The sequence below is a fragment of the Podarcis melisellensis genome (assembly GCF_964234715.1).
Source record: "Podarcis melisellensis genome assembly, chromosome: 3".
Taxonomy (NCBI): domain Eukaryota; kingdom Metazoa; phylum Chordata; class Lepidosauria; order Squamata; family Lacertidae; genus Podarcis; species Podarcis melisellensis.
In genome coordinates this window covers 1,000,279-1,023,017 of record NC_138530.1, presented here as the reverse complement: position 1 = coordinate 1,023,017, position 22,739 = coordinate 1,000,279, and the positions used below count along the sequence as shown (strand labels likewise).

Here is a 22,739-nt window from a genome sequence, read left to right as displayed (position 1 = left end):
GTTGGCCGGGCATCTGCTCGCGCATGCGCCCCGGCTCGCCCTTGGGAGGTTGGGGGGCGGAGGAGGGAGCGCGGCCCTTGGGCCCTCCCCTCGCGCCCTCCGATTGGCTCCCGCCCGCCGGGGGAGGGCGTGGCTGGGCGGCCGGGTCCTCGCCTCCCCATTGGTGACGCCCTCGGCGGCGGGCGGCCCGGGACGCCTCGCGGATTGGTCGGCGCGGACGGCTCTCCGCGGCCGGGGCCCGGATTGGTCGGCGCGCTGCCCAGGAGGCGGGAGCGCGGGTCGGTGGGCGCCGCGTCGTGCCTCGGGCGCGAGCCTCTCGCCGCCGCCGCCTGAGGGGAAGAAGCCCGGCCGGGAGGAGACGGGCCGGCCGAGAAGTAAGTGGGGCGGGCGGGCGGGCGGGCGGCGTGGGAGGAGCCCCGTGGCTCCCTCAGGCCCCGAGAGACCCCCCCCGGTCCCCTCCTGAGGGGGCGCCGTCCTCGGGCGCGCTGGGCCTGGGACGCCTCTCCGGGGGGGGCGCCTCCTCGGCTCACAGCCTGCGCTTCTCACCGCCCCGACAACAGCCCCGCCAGGCAGGGCGCCTCCTCCGGCTGGGCCCGAGGGAGCCCTTTTCTCCCGCCGCCGGTGCGCGCCCCTCCCCCTCCCCCCCCCCTCGTGCGCTTCCGCTGCGGATCGCAGGTCTTCTCGGAGGAGAGGGAGGAGGGCCGGGCTGGGCGCCACGATACCTTGCTTAGCCTTGAAGGCAGGCACGGGCAAACTGGGCCCTCCAGCTCTTTGGGGACTACAACTCCCATCACCCCTGACCACTGGTCCCCTTTGCTAGGGATGATGGGAGTTGTAGTCCCCAAACAGCTGGAGGGCCGAGTTTGCCTCTGCCTGCTTTAAGGGGCAACGAGGCTCCCAGGTGCGCGTGGCTTCGCTCCCAAGAGGGTCCTCCCCCCCCCCGTGCGCCTCTGCTGCGGATCGCAGGTCTTTCCCGCGAGGTCCGGGGCGACAGGCCCGGCAGCTTCTCGGAGGAGGGCCGGTGGGCGCTGAGTAGGTCTTCTGGGCACCGCCATACGTTTCTTAGCCTTTAAGGCAGGCAGAGGCCAAGTGGGCCCTCCAGATGTTTTGGGACTACAATTCCCATCATCCCTAGCTAACAGGACCAGTGGTCAGGGGTGATGGGAGTTGTAGTCCCCAAACAGCTGGAGGGCCGAGTTTGCCTGTGCCTGCTTTAAAGGGCAACGAGGCTCCATGGCTTGCCCCCCCCAGGGTTCCCCCCCTTGTGCGCCTCCGCTGCGGATCTCAGGTCTTTCCCAGGAGCGGCAGGCCCAGCGGCTTCTCAGAGGAGAGGGAGGAAGGCCAGTGGGCACTGGGTGGGTCTTCTGGGCGCCACAATGCGTTTCATAGCCTTTAAGGCAGGCAGAGGCCAACTGGGCCCTCCAGACATTTTGGGGACTACAACTCCCATTGTCCCTAGCTAACAGGACCAGGGGTGATGGGAGTTGTAGTCCCCAAACAGCTGGAGGGCTGGGTTTGCCTATGCCTACTTTAAGGGGCCACGAGGCTCTCAGGTTGTCGCTGGTCCTTCCTATGGTACCCAAGCTAGGTAGATCCCCCCTTGCCCACCATAGTTGCATCTTTTGTCTAAGTGGCTTTTGGGGGCAAAAGTGGAAGGGTGCAGATGGCTAGGAAATGGAAGAAGATCGGGCGTTATCTGTGACTCCACATGAGTGCCAAGAATGCCCTGTGGGCAAGCAAGGTCTCCAAGCCATGGAAGAGCTTCTCTCCTGAAGATGGTCCCTGTAACATAGCAGCAGCTTTGCCTGGTTTTGAGGCACTCCAGGCTGGGCTGCAGAGTTCAGGGCCCCGTTGAAGCCCAACTTTGTACAGCATTGAGCCTGGGCTGAATTCCTGGGTTCTTTACCTGGGTGAATCAGCACCAGATGCTGAGGGACAGCACTGTGCTTGCTTGCCTGCCTGCCTGGCTAGCTTCTGCTGCCTTTGGGGAAAGGCACGTCATCTGGGGACAAAGGGTACCTTGCATGCAAATGGCCGAAATGGAGCCCTGGGGCTCTTCTTTTCACTGAAAAGCAGCCCTGGACGACTGCAACCTTGAGTGGATGTGCAGTGTTGAGATAGACTCTTAAACGAAGGTTGCAGTTGCCAAAACAGAATGTCTTGTTGCCATTTTTGGGCAAGATGGCTCTAAAGTCTTCTTTTTCTTGGACTGACTGAGATTGATTGCCAGCTATGCACATGGCTAGTTTAGATGACAACCGTGAGCTAGGTTAACAACTGAGAACTTAAAGAAGAAAATTGACTTGATCCAGGGACAGTCTTCATCTATATTGGCCTATTCCTACCTCTTTTTCTTGATGGTAACACAGACCATTCATAGCGTAAGAATATTCTTCACAGCTGTGAGCAGGGCAGTGGGGTGGGATAAGTGAAGACAAGCTACAGTAATTAGCTATAACATTGTTAACTGCTCCTGCTCAGGCTGCACAGAAACATTCTCATTGTGCAGATAAAGTATAATGTATAGAATTCTACAGGATGAAGGATTAGTGTGTGAGGTCAAGATCCAAGGATCCCCAGGCATGCACCTCCAGATGGTGGGGTGCCATCCTGGCACCCAGGCATCTTCACTTGGTCACAAGTGGCCGGCAGCCAGGTGCAAAATGCGCCTGGCTAATTTTGAACACTGATTGTGATGCTGCATTTGTGAATTTCATGAATTGGAGGGAGTTTGGGTTGGATGACCTTTGAGATCCTGTCAACCTTTATATGTCTACGGTGCCTGGAAGCGTAAGGCACCTAAGGGACTACAGGGAGGCCAGAAGCAAGAGGGCTGAGGAAAAGGTGCAGACTAGGCAGTAGAGCAGAGAACCTTCATTGGAAAAGATAGGTGGGCAACAAAGCTTGAAGGGGGGGCAGGAGGGCTCTCTAAAGAAACACCAGGGTCACCTGTATAAGGTAAGGGAGGAAAAGAGGCAGTTTCCTGTAGAACAGGAACCTTAACATGGAATATTGGAGGGAGAAAAGGAGAAAAAAGCACTGGGATACCCCATCACACAGGGCACAGGTCCTCCATCTTCCTTGCACACTAGGGTCTCCGGAAGTTGTGGGGCTCCATTCCCTTTACCCTTGAACTGAGGCCATGATGGCTACGGCTGGTGGGAGTTGGAATCCAACAGCCTCTGGAAGACCACAGTTTGCCCATCCCTGGCCTACAGGAAGGTGGGACTTTGGGAAGTGGGAGGCAGCTGAGGTATATAAGATTTGTGATTTGTGGGAGTCCAGAGAGCTAAGAGGAGATGAGTCTCCTACAACTCAAATCTCACTGTTGGCATCCAGACCCTTCCTGTTGGCATCCAGACCTTTCTGCTGATGCTTCCGTGTTGTGACCTAAGAGCCCATTGATAATAGTTAACTATGTGCAGGGGTCAGTAAATCCACCTGCAACAGAGGAGGTCCCTTCCTCCTCCAGCAAACCCACACTGCCCTACTCCTCATCCATGTGCTGATCATGCTCCAGCCACGTTCAGCACCTTCCTCCCAGGTGCTGCTTGAGTGAGTACCCACAGCCCTTCTCCAGATGCAGCTTGAGACAAGGCAGATGAACTTCCATCCTGTTCCTGAGCTGGTTGTCTTGAATGATGGAGGATGAGACTTTGCTGAATTTGAGCCTGGAATATGCGTCTAAATGGGTTTCTATGATTTCACATGAATGACTATCCTGAGCATTCTAAGATGATCTGGTCAGATTGTGTAACTCTTCTCAGATGTGGATTTCTAGTACTGCAAGTGGTAGTATAAATTGACCTTGCTGCTTTGTGCAAATGGTTCACCATAGGCAGCAGCGATGTGGAAGGAATTTCTTTTCCATTGCTTTGTTTTCTGTGGAAAACTTTTCATTTAATCAGTTCATTAGGAGCAATGGTATTTGGCAAGTGTGGCGGTTTCAAAGTAAAATAAACATGTTAAACCAGATCATGCTCGGGGCACCAAAAAATTGCCCTAATTGGCACAGAGAAACTCTCCAGTTAATTTTTTCCTGAAATCCCACATCTCCGGGAAGGAGGAAGCCCAAATGCCATGTGGACTCAATGTCCACAATTTGCCCAGAAGGCAGGATTTTCACTCAACATGATGCAATGGCCAAGCCTCAGTGTGTTTGCCTGGCCTTTCTGCTAAATAATAAATACCGGTAGGTTTTTTCAAGAGAGCAAGTTCAATTGACCATGTAGAAAAACAACAGCATCTGTTCCATCCTGATTATTGTTGTTGATATTTATTAATGTTGTAAGTGTTCATAGGATGGCATAGCAGCCTTTGTAATTGTATTTTAATTGCATACACATGTTTTTGCTTTAAAGTCTAAAGCTTTTCCTTAGTCCACTTCTGTTGTTTCCATCTTTTATTTTGTCTTCCCCTATTTTCACAAACAGTTGGAGTATAATTTCAAAATATACATATTCAAAACAAGTATGTAAAAGGGGACTAAATATTTTGTTTAATGCACCATAGAAACCCATTTTGAATTGAAAGCCGCTGGGAGTTTTTTGAATCCCAACAATCTCATTGTAAAAATAAAAGACCAACCTACAGCTCACAAGGTCTACATACTTTCCCATGCAGTGTTTACAGGTACATTTCATTGAATTCATAATACCCTGACAGGGGAGCATATTTTGTTTGTGTGGCGTTTTGATTGGGGAGTCTGACACTATGACTGTTGTACTTGACACTATTAATAGTCTTGCTGCTGAGTTGCATAAAAATAAATCCAAATTGGCCCAAAGTGCTATTAAAAAAGGCACCAGGCAAGGTTTATCTGCATGATTAGTTGATCTTTCCACCTCCCTCAGTGCAAGGAAATGTGTGGGGAGATCTGCCAGCCCCTGTTTTTTTTTAAGGACAGGTGGTATTTGGAGTTTGAAATTTATTCCATATTTCAGTGTTGCTGCCTTTGAGTGTAAGTGTTAGTGGACTGAGTTCTGTTTCGTTGATTATAATTGTAACATTCTGTTTTGAAATGTTTGAGATATATATTTTTTGGGTTACCTTTGCTGTGCTAAATGTGCATTCTGCACTTGTCCTCCTTCGTAATGTTTTATTTTGAAATCTTTAAGATTATATTTTAGTTTTCTGTTAGTTGTGTTGTTTATATATGCCTTTTTGTGTAATATTTTATTCTGGGTTGTTTGATGTTTTAATGTAAGTTGTAAACGGCTTTGAGATTAAGTTTCTTTAAAATATAAAGGGGTGTGGAGATGAAATGAATAATAGTAATTGTACGCTTCTTTGTGTTGGTGTATGGAGAAGGACAGCAATGTAAAATAAATAAAAAGAAATAGGTTGGCTTCTTCAGCTCTGTCCAAGGTGAAGTTCATAATGTGTTTACCAAGTTAGTAGCTCTGCAGGTCAATTGTAGGCATTAAAATGCTGCTTTGACTGTCTGAGCTGCCTTCCCTCGTGACTGCACTTGCTCCGCTCTGGTCATAGGGCTCACTCTTTAGGGTCTGAAGAACTTCTTGAAGCTTTCACGTATACAACTTGGGAGGACGGCTTCAGGAAGGGCAAAGGACTGACATTTAGATGTTTGAAATGTCTTTGGCAAAGCCCTACTCAAGTGTAATGGGCAGCATTGTCTTGGCTATACACTGGCCTGGATTGTGGAAGAGTGGGAATGAATAGTGCATTTCATCATGCTGAAAGGTTAAGGGTACGTCATCCTAAGGCTGTGTGCCTCCTAGAATTAGCTTAATGGCAACTCATAGGGGGAAAGTTTAAGCTCTTGTGTGATGTTGAGAAAATCTTTGATCACATTTAAGGCCCTGCATCAAGCTGGAAAAACATCCTGAACTTCTTAAGAGCCAGTCTCAGAGATTGGTGTCTTGGTACTAAGGCAGTTTCTTCTAGCCTTAATTCTTGTATTGCTGGTTCTGTCTCCCAAAGAACACACTTGAGAAGGAAAAGAATATGGAAGCAGTGGTAATATGAAGTTGTGAGCAAACTGCTGTGAAATGCTAGATCATAAAGGTTAGAGTAGGTTTAATGCAGATTCCATAAGTATATAAAACAAGGTACAGAAAATGGAATAGGAACTCGTTACTTACGTTCACATTGTGGCTAACTACTCTCCCAAGCCTCAGACAGGTTGCCCTTCTGAGACCACTCCCCAGACTACCCATAAGAACATAAGAAGAGCCCCTTTTGATCAGACCAGATGCTGACCAGGTGGGATGGTCAGTGTTGAGAATCACTTGAGGAAGGATGGGTTGGGTGGAGAGACTGTATGTTAGTTTCTGTTAATGAACACTCCACACTTCCTGAGCCTTCTGATATTTGGGAAGCTAAGGAGACAAGGTGGAGAAGGAGTTTTTTTAAAAAATTAATTTTATCTGTAAAACTTATTTTCTGTGTTATAACCAGAGAGAAGCACTCAAAATGGCTCACAAGACCAAAACAACCCAATAACCACAATCTAAAACACCTGAATGATACCAGATGCCAGGGTTGCTCCTCAAAGGCCCTCCTGACAGGCTCTTTTTCAGGGAGATGGAGCTCTGTAGAGCTCAGGGGTCTCTCTTGCTCCCTATCCTCATCCTCGCTGCCCTTGCAGGCTTGAATGTCTTGACGCAAAGGCTGGGCAGAGGGAGGAGAGTTATGGGTTGGTAGAGTTCACACACAAATTGAAAACAAGCAGCCAGATCTTCTGGTATGTGCTGCTTTTTTCCATGGACCCAGGAATTGGGGGGGGGGGGTGCCCAGAGGATTTGGCGCTCTCTGTTTGCGGCTGCCTCCATCTGTTCTGCTGCAGAACTGGGGTGAGATAAACAGAGTTTTCCTTTCAGAGCTAATGTTCTCTCAGCATACAGCTCTGTTATTCATAAACAGCAACTGCCTGCATTGCTACGTGGGGGTTTTCTTTTACTGAAGAGGGGAGAGGAGGAGGAGGAGAAAAGCTGTTGCCGAAAATGCAATGGCGACACGGTCTTGCATTAGAAGAAGGCAGGTGCCGTTTGTCAAGTGCTGCTGTGCAGCCTCCATTAATTTCAATGGAGGCTGTGCAATGGAAGAAGCAGCTGTGCTGTAGGGAGCATATTGTGCATGGTGCCTGCAAAACCAGAAAAGCTTCCAGTCAGCTTATTTAAAAGTTTGCTTTTGACCAGGCTTGAACCGTGTCATGTGATCTCTTATTCTTCACCCCCCACTTAAATTTTTAAAAGTCACTTCCAGTATTGCATTGTAATACGTTTCAGAGCTGGAGGCAATTCGGATCAATTATATTTTTTAGAAAATATGACCCTTTCCCTCTTGTTGACTTGTGCCTTGGGGTTGTTCCCTAGTCCTTCCCAACAAACTTGGTTTAAGTGGATCTGTGCTCTCCACAGTCCTACTTCTCAATAGCAGCCCATGCTTTCCGCCAGCAGAACATGCATGCCATGTCATTGATCCTGCTGTTTCGCTCTACCTGCAGCTTATTCTGCAGTCGCTTCTTGCCTTGATTCTGCTGTCTTCTGCCTTGATCCCTCCTGCATTAAAACCACCTAGTTGCTTTCCTTGAGAATGACCGTCTCCTGAAAAGAAAAGTTGTTCTGGCCTGCCGTTTAAGGGAATCAAAAGCCTTTCCCTCCCTTTTTTTTTGCAAACTGCAAGGCAAGGAAAAGCTACACAGACTAAGTCAAATGATTGCTGTGGGCAAAACTTGAGAGATTGAAATGAATATTGCTCTTAGGAAAAGGAAGTGTTGTGCTCCAAAAGGCAGCTCTGACTTGATTAGCTTTTTGTTGTCCCGTATTTACTCGAATGTCACTTTTTGGGAGCCAAATTACGTCACCAAAATTAGGGTGCCATTAGATTTGGTGGTGCATTTACATTTGCCAGCAACTTTATTGGTTTCAAGTTTTTGAAAATTGAGGTGCGCAGTAGATTCACGTGAATACAGTAAATCTTCATCAGGCTGTATGAGGAATTATTGGACTAGTCTCTTACCCAGGAGAGAGTGAAGGCTTTGGTGTAATAACGGACTTGGGGTGGGGAACTTGTAACTGTTGGATTTCCTGCATCTTCTTTTTGAATTACTTCAGCATTATGCACAGCCTCAGGTAGAGAATGTAATCTCACTCAGGTGTTATTTTGCCCTGTGGAACGCCCTCCCTTACAGGGAACCAGGCAGAGGGCCTTCTCGGTAGTGGCGCCGGCCCTGTGGAACTCCCTCCCAGCAGATGTCAAGGCAATAAACAACTATTTTACTTTTAAAAGACAACTGAAGGCGGCCCTGTTTAGGGAAGTTTTTAAATGTCTGATGCTGTATTGTTTTTAATATTGAGTTGGGAGCCGCCCAGAGTGGCTGGGGAAACCCAGACAGATGGGAGGGGTATAAATAAATTATTATTATTATTATTATTATTATTATTATTATTATTATTATTATGGCCATAGAAGTTCATGCCACTGACCAAAATGACAGAAAGGCCTCCTTGGACCCAGCTAGGACAAGTACCGGTAACTCTCCATTGTCAAGAAGATACATTGGAGTTAGGATAGCCAGTTTCCAGATATGTTGGACTTCAGTCCCCGTTAGTCCCACTCTGCATGGCCAGTGGTCAGGGATCCTGGGAGTTGTAGTCCAAAGCGTCTGGCGGTTGCCATGTTGGATACCCTGGATTATTGTGTGGCCTTATTTGAGATCTCAGTTCCATAATGAGAGAATCTCTCTTGCTAAGCACACCCACATTGATCCCTTTGGTTCAGACTTGGCTATCTCTGGAAGAGTTAGTAGCTGCCCATGTGAATTCTGTTGTGCTGAAAGAGTAAGCCATGATAGTTTCCCATGCAGCTCTATGGCACGCTTGTTGCAGGACTGAAACAATGCCAATTGTTAGGATGTTTTGCCCCAGCTCTGTATATGAAAATGTGGCACAAGTGTTCTTAGTTTGTTTTTGTTCTTGTTTTATTATATATGTTGTGTTCTCATTCTGAATTTTTATGCTGTGAATTGCCCCAGGATCCTGGGATGAAGGGTGGTGTGCAGATTTAATAAAAATGAAAACAAAGATAGGTACATAAGAATGCACGCGCTTCACGTGGCCGCCCTCTTCCTTCAGCGTGTGGGGTGGCCAGAGCTGTGGGGAGATAGTGAGGATTGGGGTGAGTTGTAAAGGGTGGGGAGTTGGCAAGGGGGAGTGGCTGTCTTGCCTAGTGGAGCAAGGAGGGGCAGAGTCCCTGTTGCTCTACCTTCTGTTCGTGTGTTTGTTCAGGGAAGGTCTCCAGAGCAACAGCATATGCAGATGTAACCTAAAAGTAGAATCTCACGTTCTGTCCGCCGTGAATTGTAATTGGACTAGGAGAGGTTTGCCCTTGTGGGAAGAAAATTATACCGTAGTAGTTTTGCAAAACTGAGTCGTAGTGGTGTCAGCTAATGTGCTGCTCACATCCTACAGGTTGTGTAGGAGAATAGATGGCAGTTGTGTACTCGGAGCAGGGGTTAAACTGTAGAATTTATCTCTTAAAGAGTTTAGTCGTGCCATAGCTAAATGTTCTGTAAGCTCAGAAGGTGTAATTAAGATTCCACAGCCTACACAACAGGCTCAGAATCGTGCACAAAAAGTGAGCTCGGTGGGGAAACCCAGCCAGAAGGGCAGGGTATTATTATTATTATTATTATTATTATTATTTATTAATTAATTAATTAATTTATTTATTTATTTTCTCCCTTCTGCTTTGTCCTAGAGAAGATGAACAGGAGCCATAGTTACATGCTAAGTGCCAGTTTAGTGCTAAATGTCCAGCATAGTACAGTGGTACCTTGGTTCTCGAACTTCATCCGTTCCAGGAGTCCATTCGACTCCCAAAACCATTCGAAAACCAAGGTGCGGCTTCCGATTGGCTCCATGAACTTCCTGCACTCAAGCGGAAGCCTCACCGGAAATCCGGCTTCCAAAAAACGTTCGCAAACGGCAACACTTCCGGGTTTGCGATGTTCGGGAGCTGATTTGTTCGGCCATTCAGGAACCAAGGTTCCGCTGTACATGTATCTGGATTGGTTAACTTTGAGTTACAGCACAGAGGCACTCCTGAGGGTGTGAAAATTTCTGTCTGTCAGCCCACTTGAACTCCAGATTTGAATCCCTGTAATTTTTCTCTCTGGCGAAATAATGAAGCTTGTCTAAATAATGTGATGTCTCTCTGTCTGTGTCTCTCCAAATCTAAATTTGCAAAGTCGCATCAGAATCGTGCTGTGTGTCCCCCCCCCCCTGCCCCCCGACTGATGGATAAAAAACTTTTGTCCAGTGTAAAATGCCTATTTTGGTTACTTTGTGGACTAAGCCAGTGTGATCTGTGCTTCACTGGGGCCACAGACTGACACTTCCTCTCCTGTGCTCTGCAGCCCTCCCTCAAAATCTGCTCTGGAGGGTTGGGGGACCCTCCAGGGCATATTTTGGGGGGACACATGGGGAAGAAATAGAATTCCCAATTGTGACAGCAGATCTAAGCATGCAGAGAAATGGGTACAATTCCTAGGTATCTGTTGTATCCTGTTCAATTTCCTATGTTTTTGGTAGGCAGCAAAATAATTTAAAATGGTAAAATGAGTAAAACATTGTAAAACAGTGAAATCTCAGCAGGCATTGCTCTATTCTCATGTAATTCCATTATAAAAATGTACAAATGTAGGAGCTTTGCCTTGTTTTGCAGAGCTGTGTGGCTGCTGTACTATGAAAAGTAGAAAGCAGAGTCATTTTGATACTTGGCTGATATGGCTGAAGGGGGAATCTTAGGGATAAGTCCACCAGATAAAGCCTTGGAAAACATATATTTTGGGAAATATTGAAATATCTTTCCTATTAGAGCTGAACTCAGTTTAGTTTAAGAATATAAAATGCAGTAAAGTAATACTGTATGGTACATACGTATATGGAATTAAAAAGTGGAAGTGCCTCACTTTTATTCAAACAACAATTACAAATGTACTCATTAATTATCTTTCATTTCCAATACCAGAAAAGGAAGTTTATTGCAGTGGGCAAAAATCCATCCATCTGTAAATTGTCCTGTAAACGTTGAAAGTCAGGGTATAAATGTTATAGGCAGTGTGCCCTCTATACAATTGCCACCTTCAAAATGCAACACAAGAACCTGCAACATTTGTTTAACCGAGGTGGCAATGGCACTTTCCGCTCTTGTGTGGTGGAAGGAGCCTGAGGTCTGCATCCAGCCTGTGAGATCAGTGCATCAAAGAGTGTCAGGAATCTGGATATTGTTGAGCTCAGCATTGGCATGGATTCAAAAGGTGCTTGTGTGGGTAGAATATGTTTCCTATTGTGCCAGAGGCATCACTCTCCTTCAGTGTTCATCTGCAGCCTCCAGGCCACGTCCCACACCTTTCCTGGGGATCCTCCTAATCCTTGGGAGAGGTTTTTGCAAGGACACAGGTGACTGCAGTGAGGAAGAGGAGATGGCAAAGCCTTATTAATGTTTTGAACTCTGCACAATGCTCTTTTGGACTCTTATCACATTAGACAATATATCCATGAAAATACTACCATCTCAGGCTTTATCCTAATTGGTTTCTGAACCATCAGCTGTCTCTGTTTTTGTCCTTCTGGTTACCCCACCCTGCATGGCCTTAGGACCAGCGATGGAGAACCTCATCCCTGCAGGCCAGACCTGGCCCAGCAGATCTCCCCATTTGGCTCACCAAATCATCTCCAGGAAGCCACACCTGCCTGCCCTACACTTGACACTAGACCTGACATCAAATGTGGGCAGGTAAGGGCAGGGCTTCAAAGGAAAATCAAGAGCTTCAAGTGAGCTCCTGGTTGTTTCCTTTCTGGAGCAAGGCATGATCCCACCCAGCCACCTCTCAGCTCATGCCTTTCTCAAGGAAGGGGACACAGTTTCCGTTTAATCATGGAAGCCTCTTTTCCCTCCCAGTGCTACGTTTTGCAGACTTGGTTGTTGGGTCTTCAAAGCGCAGCACAGGGCTTTCCAACAACCTCCATGGTTCTCCTTCAAACCTGCACTTTGAAATCCTGACAACTGAGGCTTCTAAGTGCAGTATCTCCTGATGTCCCTATGATATCAGGTGGTTGTCAAACATGGTCCACAAGAGGTTGAGGAGATTAAGATTTGGCCTACTGGCCAAAGGGATTTCTCTTCCTCTGACTTAGGAGAACAAAAGGTATGTACAAATTGAAACAACTTTTTCTGGGCTTGGGGTGTGTTTGTAAGTGTGTGTGTGTGTGTGTGTGTGTGTGTGTTGCTGTATGTATTTCCAAACATAGTGGTCAGTTTATTTCACATGCTGTAGAAGGCCAAGGAAACTAATGCAGACAAAGAGTTTAAGTGTATATAGAAGTGTAATTACCTAGTATTGTAGATTGCATTCAAATAACTAAGGATTTTGGGTTAGTAAGGGCAACTAAAATAAATAAATAAAAAAGACAGACAGACAGACAGACTGCAGATAGAGAGAAAGAGAGAGAGATATTTACCTGGGAGGAATTCCTGTTGAACTTAATGATGCTTACATTGCTATCGTATATCACATGCTAAAACTGTGTTAGAGGCTGATGACCTAGTCCCTGAGTTCTTATTCAAAAGGAGCTCACACCTGCCGCTAAGAGTCTCAGACACAAACCAGTGGCAAATGTTACCAGGCAGCTGTTTCTGCCTACACCTGGCCAGGAATCTGGCCAGCTGATTTTTTTATTTTTGCACATCAAATGTTGGACAACTGCTATCTGAGTAGGGCTTAGAGGCAAATGGTGCTCCGTGTTCCTGACCATCCGATCATCACATTCCCGTTGAGAAAGTATTGCAAAATAGGCCGTTACCTACAGCTGATGAGCTCCAAGAAGAGCGAAACCTGTTAAAATAGGTCCTGTAGTATTGGCCAAGAGAGCAGCTCCTTGGTGTGGCACACTTGCCCCAGTAAACATGCTCTGGTTATCTCCCGCTTGGACTACTGCAATGTGCTCTACGTGGGGCTACTTTTGAAGGTGACCCGGAAAATGCAATTAATCCAGAATGCGGCAGCTAGACTGGTGACTGGGAGCAGCCGCCGAGACCATATAACACCGGTCTTGAAAGACCTACATTGGCTCCCAGTGCGTTTCCGAGCACAATTCAAAGTGTTGGTGCTGACCTTTAAAGCCTAAACGGCCTCGGTCCAGTATACCTGAAGGAGCATCTCCACCCCCATCGTTCTGCCTGGACACTGAGGTCCAGCGCCGAGGGCCTTCTGGCGTTTCCCAACTGCGAGAAACCAAGATACAGGGAACCAGGCAGAGGGCCTTCTTGGTGGTGGCACCTGCCCTGTGGAACGCCCTCCCACCAGATGTCAAAGAGAAAAATAACTACCAAACTTTTTGAAGACATCTAAAGTCAGCCCTGTTTGGGGAAGCTTTTAATGTTTAATAGGTTATTGTATTTTAGTGTTTTGTTGGAAGCCCCCCAGAGTGGCTGGGAAAGCCGAGCCAGATGGGCGGGGTATAAATAAATTATTATTATTATTATTATTATTATTATTATTATTATTATTATTATTTATTAAACTATGATGCCTCCCTCAGATCACCAGTAAGGCTACCCAGGCATGTGACTTCTAAACTTTTTAAATTATTCTAGCTAATCCTGCCTTCCGAGGCAGAAGTCATAGGGCACGCTTCCCTCAGCCCCTTCCCGTACCAGTAGTTCTACCTTACATTTCCATTTTGACATGCACCTTCCTTTTCCCCATCTGATTTCTTACGTCAGAAAAATAACGAGGGAAGAATTTGCATTATCTTTTTAAATTTAGCATTCCAAAAACTCTTGGCACATGTGAGAATGCATTTAGGCTACTGCTACTACTGTTTAGAATACCAGGACTTCTGTGAAAGGCAACTGGACAGAAAAGAGAAGGCTAGTTCTTCTTTGCCATATCTAAGGAGCATCGCTCCACTGATCCTGCTAATAGTCGTCTTTCAGAGAACTGACTGAGCAGCGAAATCAGTGGGAGAGGGAGAGCAGGCCATATGTTCATAGCCAAACAGGGTTTGTTTTGTTTGTTTTTTGCATTCCTTCCATGAAAATAGGAATTCCACTCCTGGGCTTCATGTGATAAAGTTGTCCCTAATGGAAGGAAAAGGTTGATCCAAGGCAGTGGGAGGGGAGCTGCACATCTGCTCCCATTGAAACCTTCTGCACTTTCAATGTAGACCTTGCAAACAAATGCAAAAATGCTGTCGTCCCAGTAGCTTTTCTGGTGGCTGTCGTGGAGGACTAACATAGCATAAGCAAGGGAAGCATCAGAATTACTCGGACACAATGCTGGAGAAGGAGCCACAATGGAGAGCTGCCTGTTTCTAAGTCAGTGCTGTTTGCAAAACGGAGGTGACAGAAGTTTTTATTGTCATTTTTATTTCCTAAAGCAAAAGCAACCATCTCACTCCGGTCAGCCTGTTTTGCAAAATAAAGTTGCCCTCTTCTTTCCCACTTATACCTGGGTCTGTATTTAAAACAAAATCGCAGGAGGAGGTTTCTTTATCTTGCTAGCATTTCCCCCCCTGCTCTGCATACATCCCAGATCTCAGACTACCAAAGTAATTGGCATAGTTCACTTTGCCTAGTGGTTTCTGTTCGCTGTTTCCTGTGTGACTTTCTAGATCAGATTAATACGGAAACTTCACGAAGCCCCTGCAGGCTGGCTTAGCTGGAGAAGCCAATGGGGCTGAACCTCTCACTTTGTGTCTTTAGGATGATTGAGGAGAGCGGGAAGAGGAGGAGAACGATGGCGGAGAAGAGGCAGCTGTTTATGGAAATGAGTAAGTGGAACTCTGCTGTAGCTGACAACTTCACAAAATAACGTTCTGCCGTCTTTTGAAAGCATGTTAAGATGAACCATGGAAAGAGAAGTGAAGTCGCTGGATATTTTAAAGTTTGTAAAATGTTTATTTGAAACTGTAAAACAGAATATTTAATAACATGGGTTTTTTATTTTAATAATAATAATTCTTAGCTAAATTGCTTCCACTTGAGAGTTTTGGGGTGTCACATTTCAAAGACCAGGGGTGTTTCTGAAGCTTATACGTTTAAACGTTTCAGTCTTCAAATAACATCTAGTGGTTACCTCATCTCATATCCCATGACACCCTAAAGAAGCATCGGTTGAATTCGGGGGACGAGGGTCTACCTTAGCTCTCAGCTTTTGGGAATCCAGCTCCCTGTTCCATGCTTGATCCTCAGTTTCCATCCCTGACCATTTTCCTTGAGATACTTGGGGAAATGCCATCTAGGAGGAGGCTGCTGGTATTGCCAAGGGCAGATGCAAAAATGAGAAAAGAGAGAGAGAGAGGCAAGGCTCTGAGGCTGTTTGCCAACATGTCATGGGGCCTTAAAGGACAGGATTCCTTTATTGCTCAAATAGTGATAGATTATTTTTAAAGGATTATTAGGAGAACAAAAACATTGTTTAATCAACATCCTAAAGGCAATTACAGGAACAGGTTAGTTAAATGTTCCTGTGAAAAAGTTTGTTTGTTTTTAAGTGTATGAATTGTTATAACGTTTAGCAGGTAAGAACCCCAGAATGCACACCTGGGCAAGACCTTTCTGAGGTCCAGCAAAAACACCACAAATGGTCATCCACTGATTGGAGCTGCGGTGGGTGATTGACATAGGGCATGACCTAGTGTTATATATGCTTTATTGATGTTTTCACTGTTGTGCCATTTTAAGTTATTTCATAGGAAACGATTCAGAAAGGAAGTGAAGGAAATTAATAGTTCTGGCACAGAATTACCAGCTGTCTTGAAAACTAGGCCAAAAGTTCAGTTGGGAAATGGATTCTGTGCCGGGATGTGATCCAAGACCTCTTCCCACTATAAGACAAGAACTCTCTTGCTTCTAATTCACAGGGGCTCAGAACTTTGACGTCATCAGATTGTCAACGTATCGGACTGCCTGCAAACTGAGATTTGTGCAAAAAAGATGTAATCGTAAGTGAAAAGTTCCACCCTCTGTAGAAACATCTTAGATAAGTGCACATGTAAAGATTTATCTTCGCATAAACTCCTCTGTATTGCACTGACTCAGCTCACAATAAGAACAAATCAACCCAAACCTTGCATTGTTTGGGGGAAAGATAGACAAAATTAAAAGTGGTAATGCCAAGCTGGGAAAAGCTTTCTGTGCCTCCACCTCCTTTGCACAATGTCCTTGTTGTCATGTGCTGATGTGCTCCTGTTGATCCACGTGAGGCACACAAAGACTAGCTTTTATTTGGAAGATCCCATGACGCGCTTTCTTCTGGCCAGGGGACAGCCTGGTGCTTTGAAGTACATGCTTGAAGATCACACCCAGAAAACTTGAATGACCAAGTGAAGGGCAGTGTTCAGACGGGAGTAAAGTGTTGTAGCTGTGCATAAACCACGGGGCAATGTGCAAGAGAGGGGTGTGTTGAAGAGGCATGGAGAAGGCCGTGTGACTTAGAAATGATGTTGAGAGGAGGAAACAGCCTGCTGGGAGGAAGCTCTGTGTGTGTGTGTGTGTGTGTGTGTGTGTGTGTGTAATTGGACTCTCTGGCACTGAGCATGTTCTTGTTAGTTTGGAAATATCACAGGAAGAGTCTGTTGGGCAGGGTCACGTGGCAGAGAGAAGAATGAGGAGGCTTCTTCCAGACAGCCAGTATTTTGTGGGAGAGATGGAGTGGCATCCTGGGAAATTCAGGTTACACAATTAAAGTGGGCTTGGGCTGCCTGAGCAACAAACCCCTGCTCCTCCCAGAAAGTGCAGAATAACAATCACTCGACACAAAAGAATCAGAACAACTCGCTCAATAGACAGAGGGTGCTGTGTAACCAAATCAGGATGAGTGCTCAATCAACATGTCATCTGGAAGTCACCTAAGCGATAAAAAAAAGAAGCAGAGAATTGTTCCTAGAGAATGCAAGGGCCATGGCAAGGTCATCATGTGGCATGGCCGTATTTGGGGTAGAAAGTAAAGGGTTGGGGCCCTGATCCAGTGGAGCTGAAAGACCCTCCCCTGCCCTCTTCCATGTGGATCATTAGAGAGTGTCACACTTCAGAGAGAAGTGTTGTGTTTTTTCCTGCCATCCACACCCCACCCGTGGGTGGTTGGCCCATCCTCCATCTCCCCCCCCCCACTCCATGCAAGGGGGCAATCGCTTGCTTGCTTGCTTGCTTGCTTGCTTGCTTGCAAGCAGAGTTCAGTGGACTAACAGCCCCCCCCCCGCCCTCTCCACCCTTCCCTGTTAGAATAAGGAAATCCTGGCTGTTCTCAAGGGGCTCCTCTTTGTGTTTCGCCACCAGGGGCTGCTGTATCTGTGGAAACAGCACTATGGGGACATCTGGTAATGGGAAAACAAGCAATTGTGGCTTAGCTTTAGGTTTAACAAGCAAGGGAACTGCGTTTGGGGCAGGCAGGCAGGCAGGCAGCAACGCCCAGTTGCTGAATCCAGACAAGATGCTGTATTTGCAGCGTCTGGCCTTGTTTAGTGCGACCAAGAGGGGAGGGGTGCCACTCACCTTACTGTATTTCTGTCCTGTTTCCTAGCCAAAATGCACCCCCCAAAGTTGAGGCAACGCATCCTCAGTCTGCCAAAATATACTTCTGCACGTGGCCACACTCATGCTGCCTCAGTGCTGGGGCCACGGAGGCTGGAGGCTGGCTGGGGGCGGTGAGGAGGTGCAGTTTCTGCCCACACCACTCTTTCCTCAGCCAGGCTTTCCCCTCTTCCTACAGGCATTTCACTTGTGTACTGATAAGGCAAGCCTACACCCAGCCCTGGACAGCCAGCCACAAAGATTGGCCATGTAAACTGAATTTCAGTCTTGCAGCGCCAAGTTAACACTGTGAAGAGAAATGCCCAGATAATCATGGAGGCTCAGCTCTGGCAGAACCCCTGGAGAAAGCTGGCAAAGAGCAGCTTGACTCTGTTGGCTGAAGAGTTAGCAGAATGCACAAAGAATCGTAAGAGTTGAAGGGACCCAAGGGGTCATCTAGTCCAACCCCCTGCAATGCACAAACTGCAACTAAGGAATCCGCAACAGATAGGATAGCCGTCCAGCCAGCCACCCACATGAGCTGTGCCTGTAGAAGGAAATTCCTGGAAACGTCGCTGTGTTTTACGGTAGGGATGATTCATAAAAACGCAACCGAACTTGCATCAGTTAGGAGTAAAACTTGTCTTTCCCCTTTCCCTTCCAGTTCACCTTGTGGATATCTGGAATATGATAGAAGCCTTCCGAGATAATGGCCTTAACACATTGGATCACAACACGGAGATCAATGTGTCTCGATTAGAAACCATCATTTCCTCCATCTACTACCAGCTGAACAAACGCCTTCCTTCTACTCACCAGATCAGCGTGGAGCAATCCATCAGCCTTCTCCTCAACTTCATGATAGCAGCATATGACAGGTCAGGGGCTTCTCTCTCCTCCAGGCTGCGTTGCTTCCAGGCAGCCATTGCGTGGGCTGGGGCAGAGCCTGAGGCCTTGGGCACCCCTGGGCTAGAGCAGGCTTTGGCCCTCGACAGAGAATCACACCCGTGTTTCATCCTCAGAGCCCTTCTTTGAGCAAGGTGGTTTATCCCCCTGTGGTGTCTCGGTGTTCCTTCAGGCTGCAGATCCAGACAGATTTGTGAGCTCATGTGCTGTAGTCATCTGCTCTGTCAGCAATTAAAAACGGAGCGAATGTTCCTGCTGCAAAGTGAGCATGGGCCTAGGATGTGACTCTGCAGCACACACACACTTCACACCCTGTTGCTCAGTTTTGGATTCCGCACACCAAGAAATCTGACCAGTTGAAAGGTTATAGAGGGTGATGGGGGTTTTTCCACCTGAATGTGTGGATTCAAAAACTACATTTTTAAAATGGCGCAGTCCAATTTCATGAGGCTAAAAGGAGCCTTCCTCGCAACCTCTCGCCAAAGGAGCCTTTACAGAAGCTGCTGGGGGCACGGAAATTGCTGCAGCGGTTGTTGCAAAAGGCTGGCTCAGGCTAACGTTTCCCCATGGAGTTGCACACCCAAGTTACGCACTCTGTGCCACTGCAGGGGAGAGCATGTTGTACCCAATTGTGGGCACCAGCCCCACCCCTTCCTAGTCCCTTTGGCCTCTTCCCTTGGGGCTGAATATGAAGGTGAAGCAGCAGTTTCACGTGTGAATCTCCAGTAGTCAACCTCCATATCCCCAATTTTAGGCCGTAGTGGAGCAATGTGTAAGCCTCTAATCCCAGCCAAGAGCAGGAGAGCCAAAAACTCCTCAAGATAGGCTTTGCTTCATTTCACCTGGCTGGCAGCTGTTGAAGTTTTTCTGCTGTGCGTGTTGGAACAGTGTGCGCTCTTGGGCAAGAGAGATAGAAAACTTGGCTTTACTGGCAGGGAAGACTCTGCTGGTGTTTCGGCCGGGAGCTCTCTGTCTTTCTGCAGCTGCCCTCTCCGATGGAAACTGCTCCTCTTCCTCCTCGGTGGTTGCAGTTGGGAGGCAGAAGACTTTGTAGACCAGAGGAGGACAAGTTGTGTCGTGATGGAAGTCCAATAACGTATCACGGGATCTGTTTTCTTAATATTTTGAGACTTGGGGGCTGAGAGCATCCTTGGGAGTCCTTTTTCCTTTATAGCCTTCCTGTGTGTACAAAGTAGCCCAGTCAGTGCAGAAGAGGCTTCTCTTACCAGAAGGCCTCTTGTTTTGCTCAGGTGGCAAGCATGCTGTCATCCTCTTAGGGTAATGGCGTGTCAATCGGCTGAGGACCTTTGTGCATCTTCGTTCTGCTAGGAGTGTTTAAAAAGCATGTCCCTTTCCTTTATGGCTATAGAATCACGTTTGACAGCATGGATGCAGGCAAAAACATCTCAGCACATCTCATTATTCCGATAACCTTTGTTGGGCACAGCTAACAGAAGCGTCTCTCTCTCTCTCTCTCTCTCTCTCTCTCTCTCTCTCTCTCTCTCTCTCTCTCACACACACACACACACACACACACACACACATTGCATAAGATGTTCCACCCGATGACCAGCCAGGAAAATGTGGGGCAATTTTCTTTCTTGGACACTTTCTGAATGTTGCTCTTGTGTTGTCCTGCTGAATAATTTGTGTCTGTCCATGAATGGATCATAGACTTGCTCCTCTCACAACGTGCAACGTCTGGGTTGCAAGCTGCCTTGAGCATGGTTTTAGCTTTGGAAAGGCAGCATAAAAATAAAATGATTGATTGATTGATTGATTGATTGATTGATTGAACTGCAGTTTTGTTTTTGTTTTTTTACAGTGAGGGCCACGGAAAGTTGACGGTGTTTTCCATAAAAGCCATGTTGGCAACCATGTGCGGTGGGAAGATTCTGGACAAGTTGAGATGTGAGTATTTTAAGGAGATAATTCGGGGTAGGTGGAAGGATACTGCATAATACTGTCCTTAAAAGAAAAGAAAAATGGCCACCCATCAGCTGCAGAAGCTATCCTTTGCTTTGTGTTCTTCTGCTTACCTGTTCAGTAGCAAGAACGCAGGAAGAGTCTACTGAATCAAGTTCCTGGATCAGACCCTTGTCCACAAGTATCACTGGAGTTAGGTGAGAACGAGAAAAACTTTTCTCTGAAGACTTGAGGCTCAGCTGAGAGTAGCAATGTGGGGCAGGGGAGAGTGCCTGTCATTTCTCCCCTTGGTCTTGCCTGCTGGAAGGCCTGGTGCTGACTGGGAACACTTTTGGGGGTTTCCCTGGTGAATGGGAGTCAGCTGTTCTTCTGCTCTGGGCAGGCCTCTCTTCTGCTGCCTTAGCCGCCTCAACCCTTCACTTTCCCCAGTTCCAGCCCACCAGAGTTTCTCTCGTTGTCGTCTTCCATTGGACGCCCTCCTAAGCCTCCTTCGCCTGGGGACTTGGCTCTGCTTTCTCCTGCCAATCCCTGAGTGTCCTTTTGCAAATAACTGACTCTGCCTGCTCAGTTTGCGGCACACCTGCTGGAGAGCAGTACTTGACTGGGTTCCTAACTCCTTTCTGTCTTTGGGTGTGTATAAATAACTTCTTCCTGGCTGTGGACTAGGAGTTCCAGTAGGCGCTGCAGGCATCATTTTTTATCCTGGGCTTTCTGTTCCCCCCACCCCAGTTTAAAATAAAATTAAAATACAATGCAATAGGTAAAGGGATAAAGGGGCCCCTGACCATTAGGTCCAGTTGCGGCCAACTCTGGGGTTGCGGCGCTCATCTCGCTTTATTGGCCGAGGGAGCCGGCGTACAGCGTCCGGGTCATGTGGCCAGCATGACTAAGCCAATTCTGGCGAACCAGAGCAGCGCACAGAAACGCCATTTACCTTCCCGCCGGAGCGGTACCTACTTATCTACTTGCACTTTGACGTGCTTTCGAACTGCTAGGTTGGCAGGAGCTGGGACCGAGCAACGGGAGCTCACCCGGTCGCAGGGATTCGAACCGCTGACCTTCTGATTGGCAAGCCCTAGGCTCTGTGGTTTAACCCACAGCACCAGCCGCGTCCAGCAATACTGTGGTGCTAATTTTCTCTCCAAGAATAAAATTCCCACGCAGGTTCAGCCTGAAACGTTTTGATGCCTGGGGTTCAAAATCAGGCTGATCTTCCCTCTCCTCTTTTCCTAGCATTGAAAATAATTTCACGTTAGATAACTGCTGACTCAGCTGCCCTTCAGCAGCACTCCGCGCTGGATGCCTCTCCTTGAACCCCTCCGTGGGCTTTTCTGGCACCCCGTGAGCTCACACTGTCCCTCCAGACTGAAGCTTCTGTTTCAATGCTTCTTGAGATCAGAGGCGGCCAGGGAACAAGGCTGACTGGATCAGGCGGTGGCCATGGGCTGTCCATCTGAAGTACTGGTCAAAGGAGCGTTGTTTTCTTCTCTGGCTGGGTGTGCTCTTGATCTTCTATTTCCACTATGTCACCCACAATTTGTCTCCTTAACCGGCAGACATCCTGGCTTTTCTTTGCCCTGATCAACTTTCTTCACTCTCTTAAAGTCCTTCTGATTGTAGAACCTATAGGTTCCTGGCCTGCTGCTTATTAATTTCATGAAATGTATACACCACTTGAGAGTCAAAAACCTCAAAGGGGTTTACAAAATTATAAAGCCATAAAATAAGGGAAAAAATTCAATACAGTGGTACCTCGGGTTACGAACAGCCTAGTTAACTAACTTTTTGGATTACAAACACTGTTTTATTTATTTTATAGTACAGTACATTGATTATTGCTTTCATTTTATGGATCAATTGTCTTGTTAGATAGTAAAATTCATGTTAAATTGCTGATTTAGGGGTTGTTTTTAAAAGTCTGGAACAATTAATCCATTTTGCATTACTTTCTATGGGAAAGTGTGCCTTGGTTTAAGAACACTTTGGTTTAAGAATGGGCTTCCGGAATGGATTAAGTTCATAAACCAAGGTACCACTGTACATTAAAACATATAAGAAGTTAGCAGATTAAAATTCACACCGGCATTTCTAAGCATCAGGGTAGGTTTGTCTAAACAAGAACGTTTTGGCAGTTAGCGTGCAGAAGGTCCTTTTTCTTCATCCTCCTCCTTCATAGAAGAAGTGTTGGAGTTGGCTTGTCTTTCTTCTCCCCTCCATCACCTGCAGAGCCAAGATGCTTCACCATTGTCGCCTTGATCCTTCCGCATGTGGAGCTCCTTTTCTCAAAGCTTTGTGCGCTGTACTTTCAGGACTATTTGGCGTTCTGATTTCCTCTTAACTTCATTCTAGATACAGGCAAATAGTTC

At 47.0% G+C, this 22,739-nt stretch overlaps 1 protein-coding gene across 8 annotated transcripts in view; it reads left to right on the top strand.

The window, feature by feature from the left end:
- Window positions 1-290: 290 nt before the first annotated feature.
- DTNB (dystrobrevin beta) overlaps window positions 291-22,739 on the top strand; it is an 88,863-nt gene continuing 66,414 nt past the window's right edge. For 6 of the 8 annotated variants that reach the window (XM_081904050.1, XM_081904049.1, XM_081904048.1 and 3 more), the window contains exons 1-5: window positions 495-569; window positions 14,734-14,801; window positions 15,894-15,974; window positions 18,206-18,419; window positions 20,273-20,358. In XM_081904050.1, the coding sequence (XP_081760176.1) occupies window positions 14,735-14,801; window positions 15,894-15,974; window positions 18,206-18,419; window positions 20,273-20,358 (448 nt within the window). In that variant the 5' untranslated portion in view covers window positions 495-569; window position 14,734. Of the gene's footprint in view, window positions 375-494; window positions 570-14,733; window positions 14,802-15,893; window positions 15,975-18,205; window positions 18,420-20,272; window positions 20,359-22,739 lie in introns of those variants that run through there. The other 2 variants (XM_081904044.1, XM_081904051.1) reach the window with 2 other exon arrangements.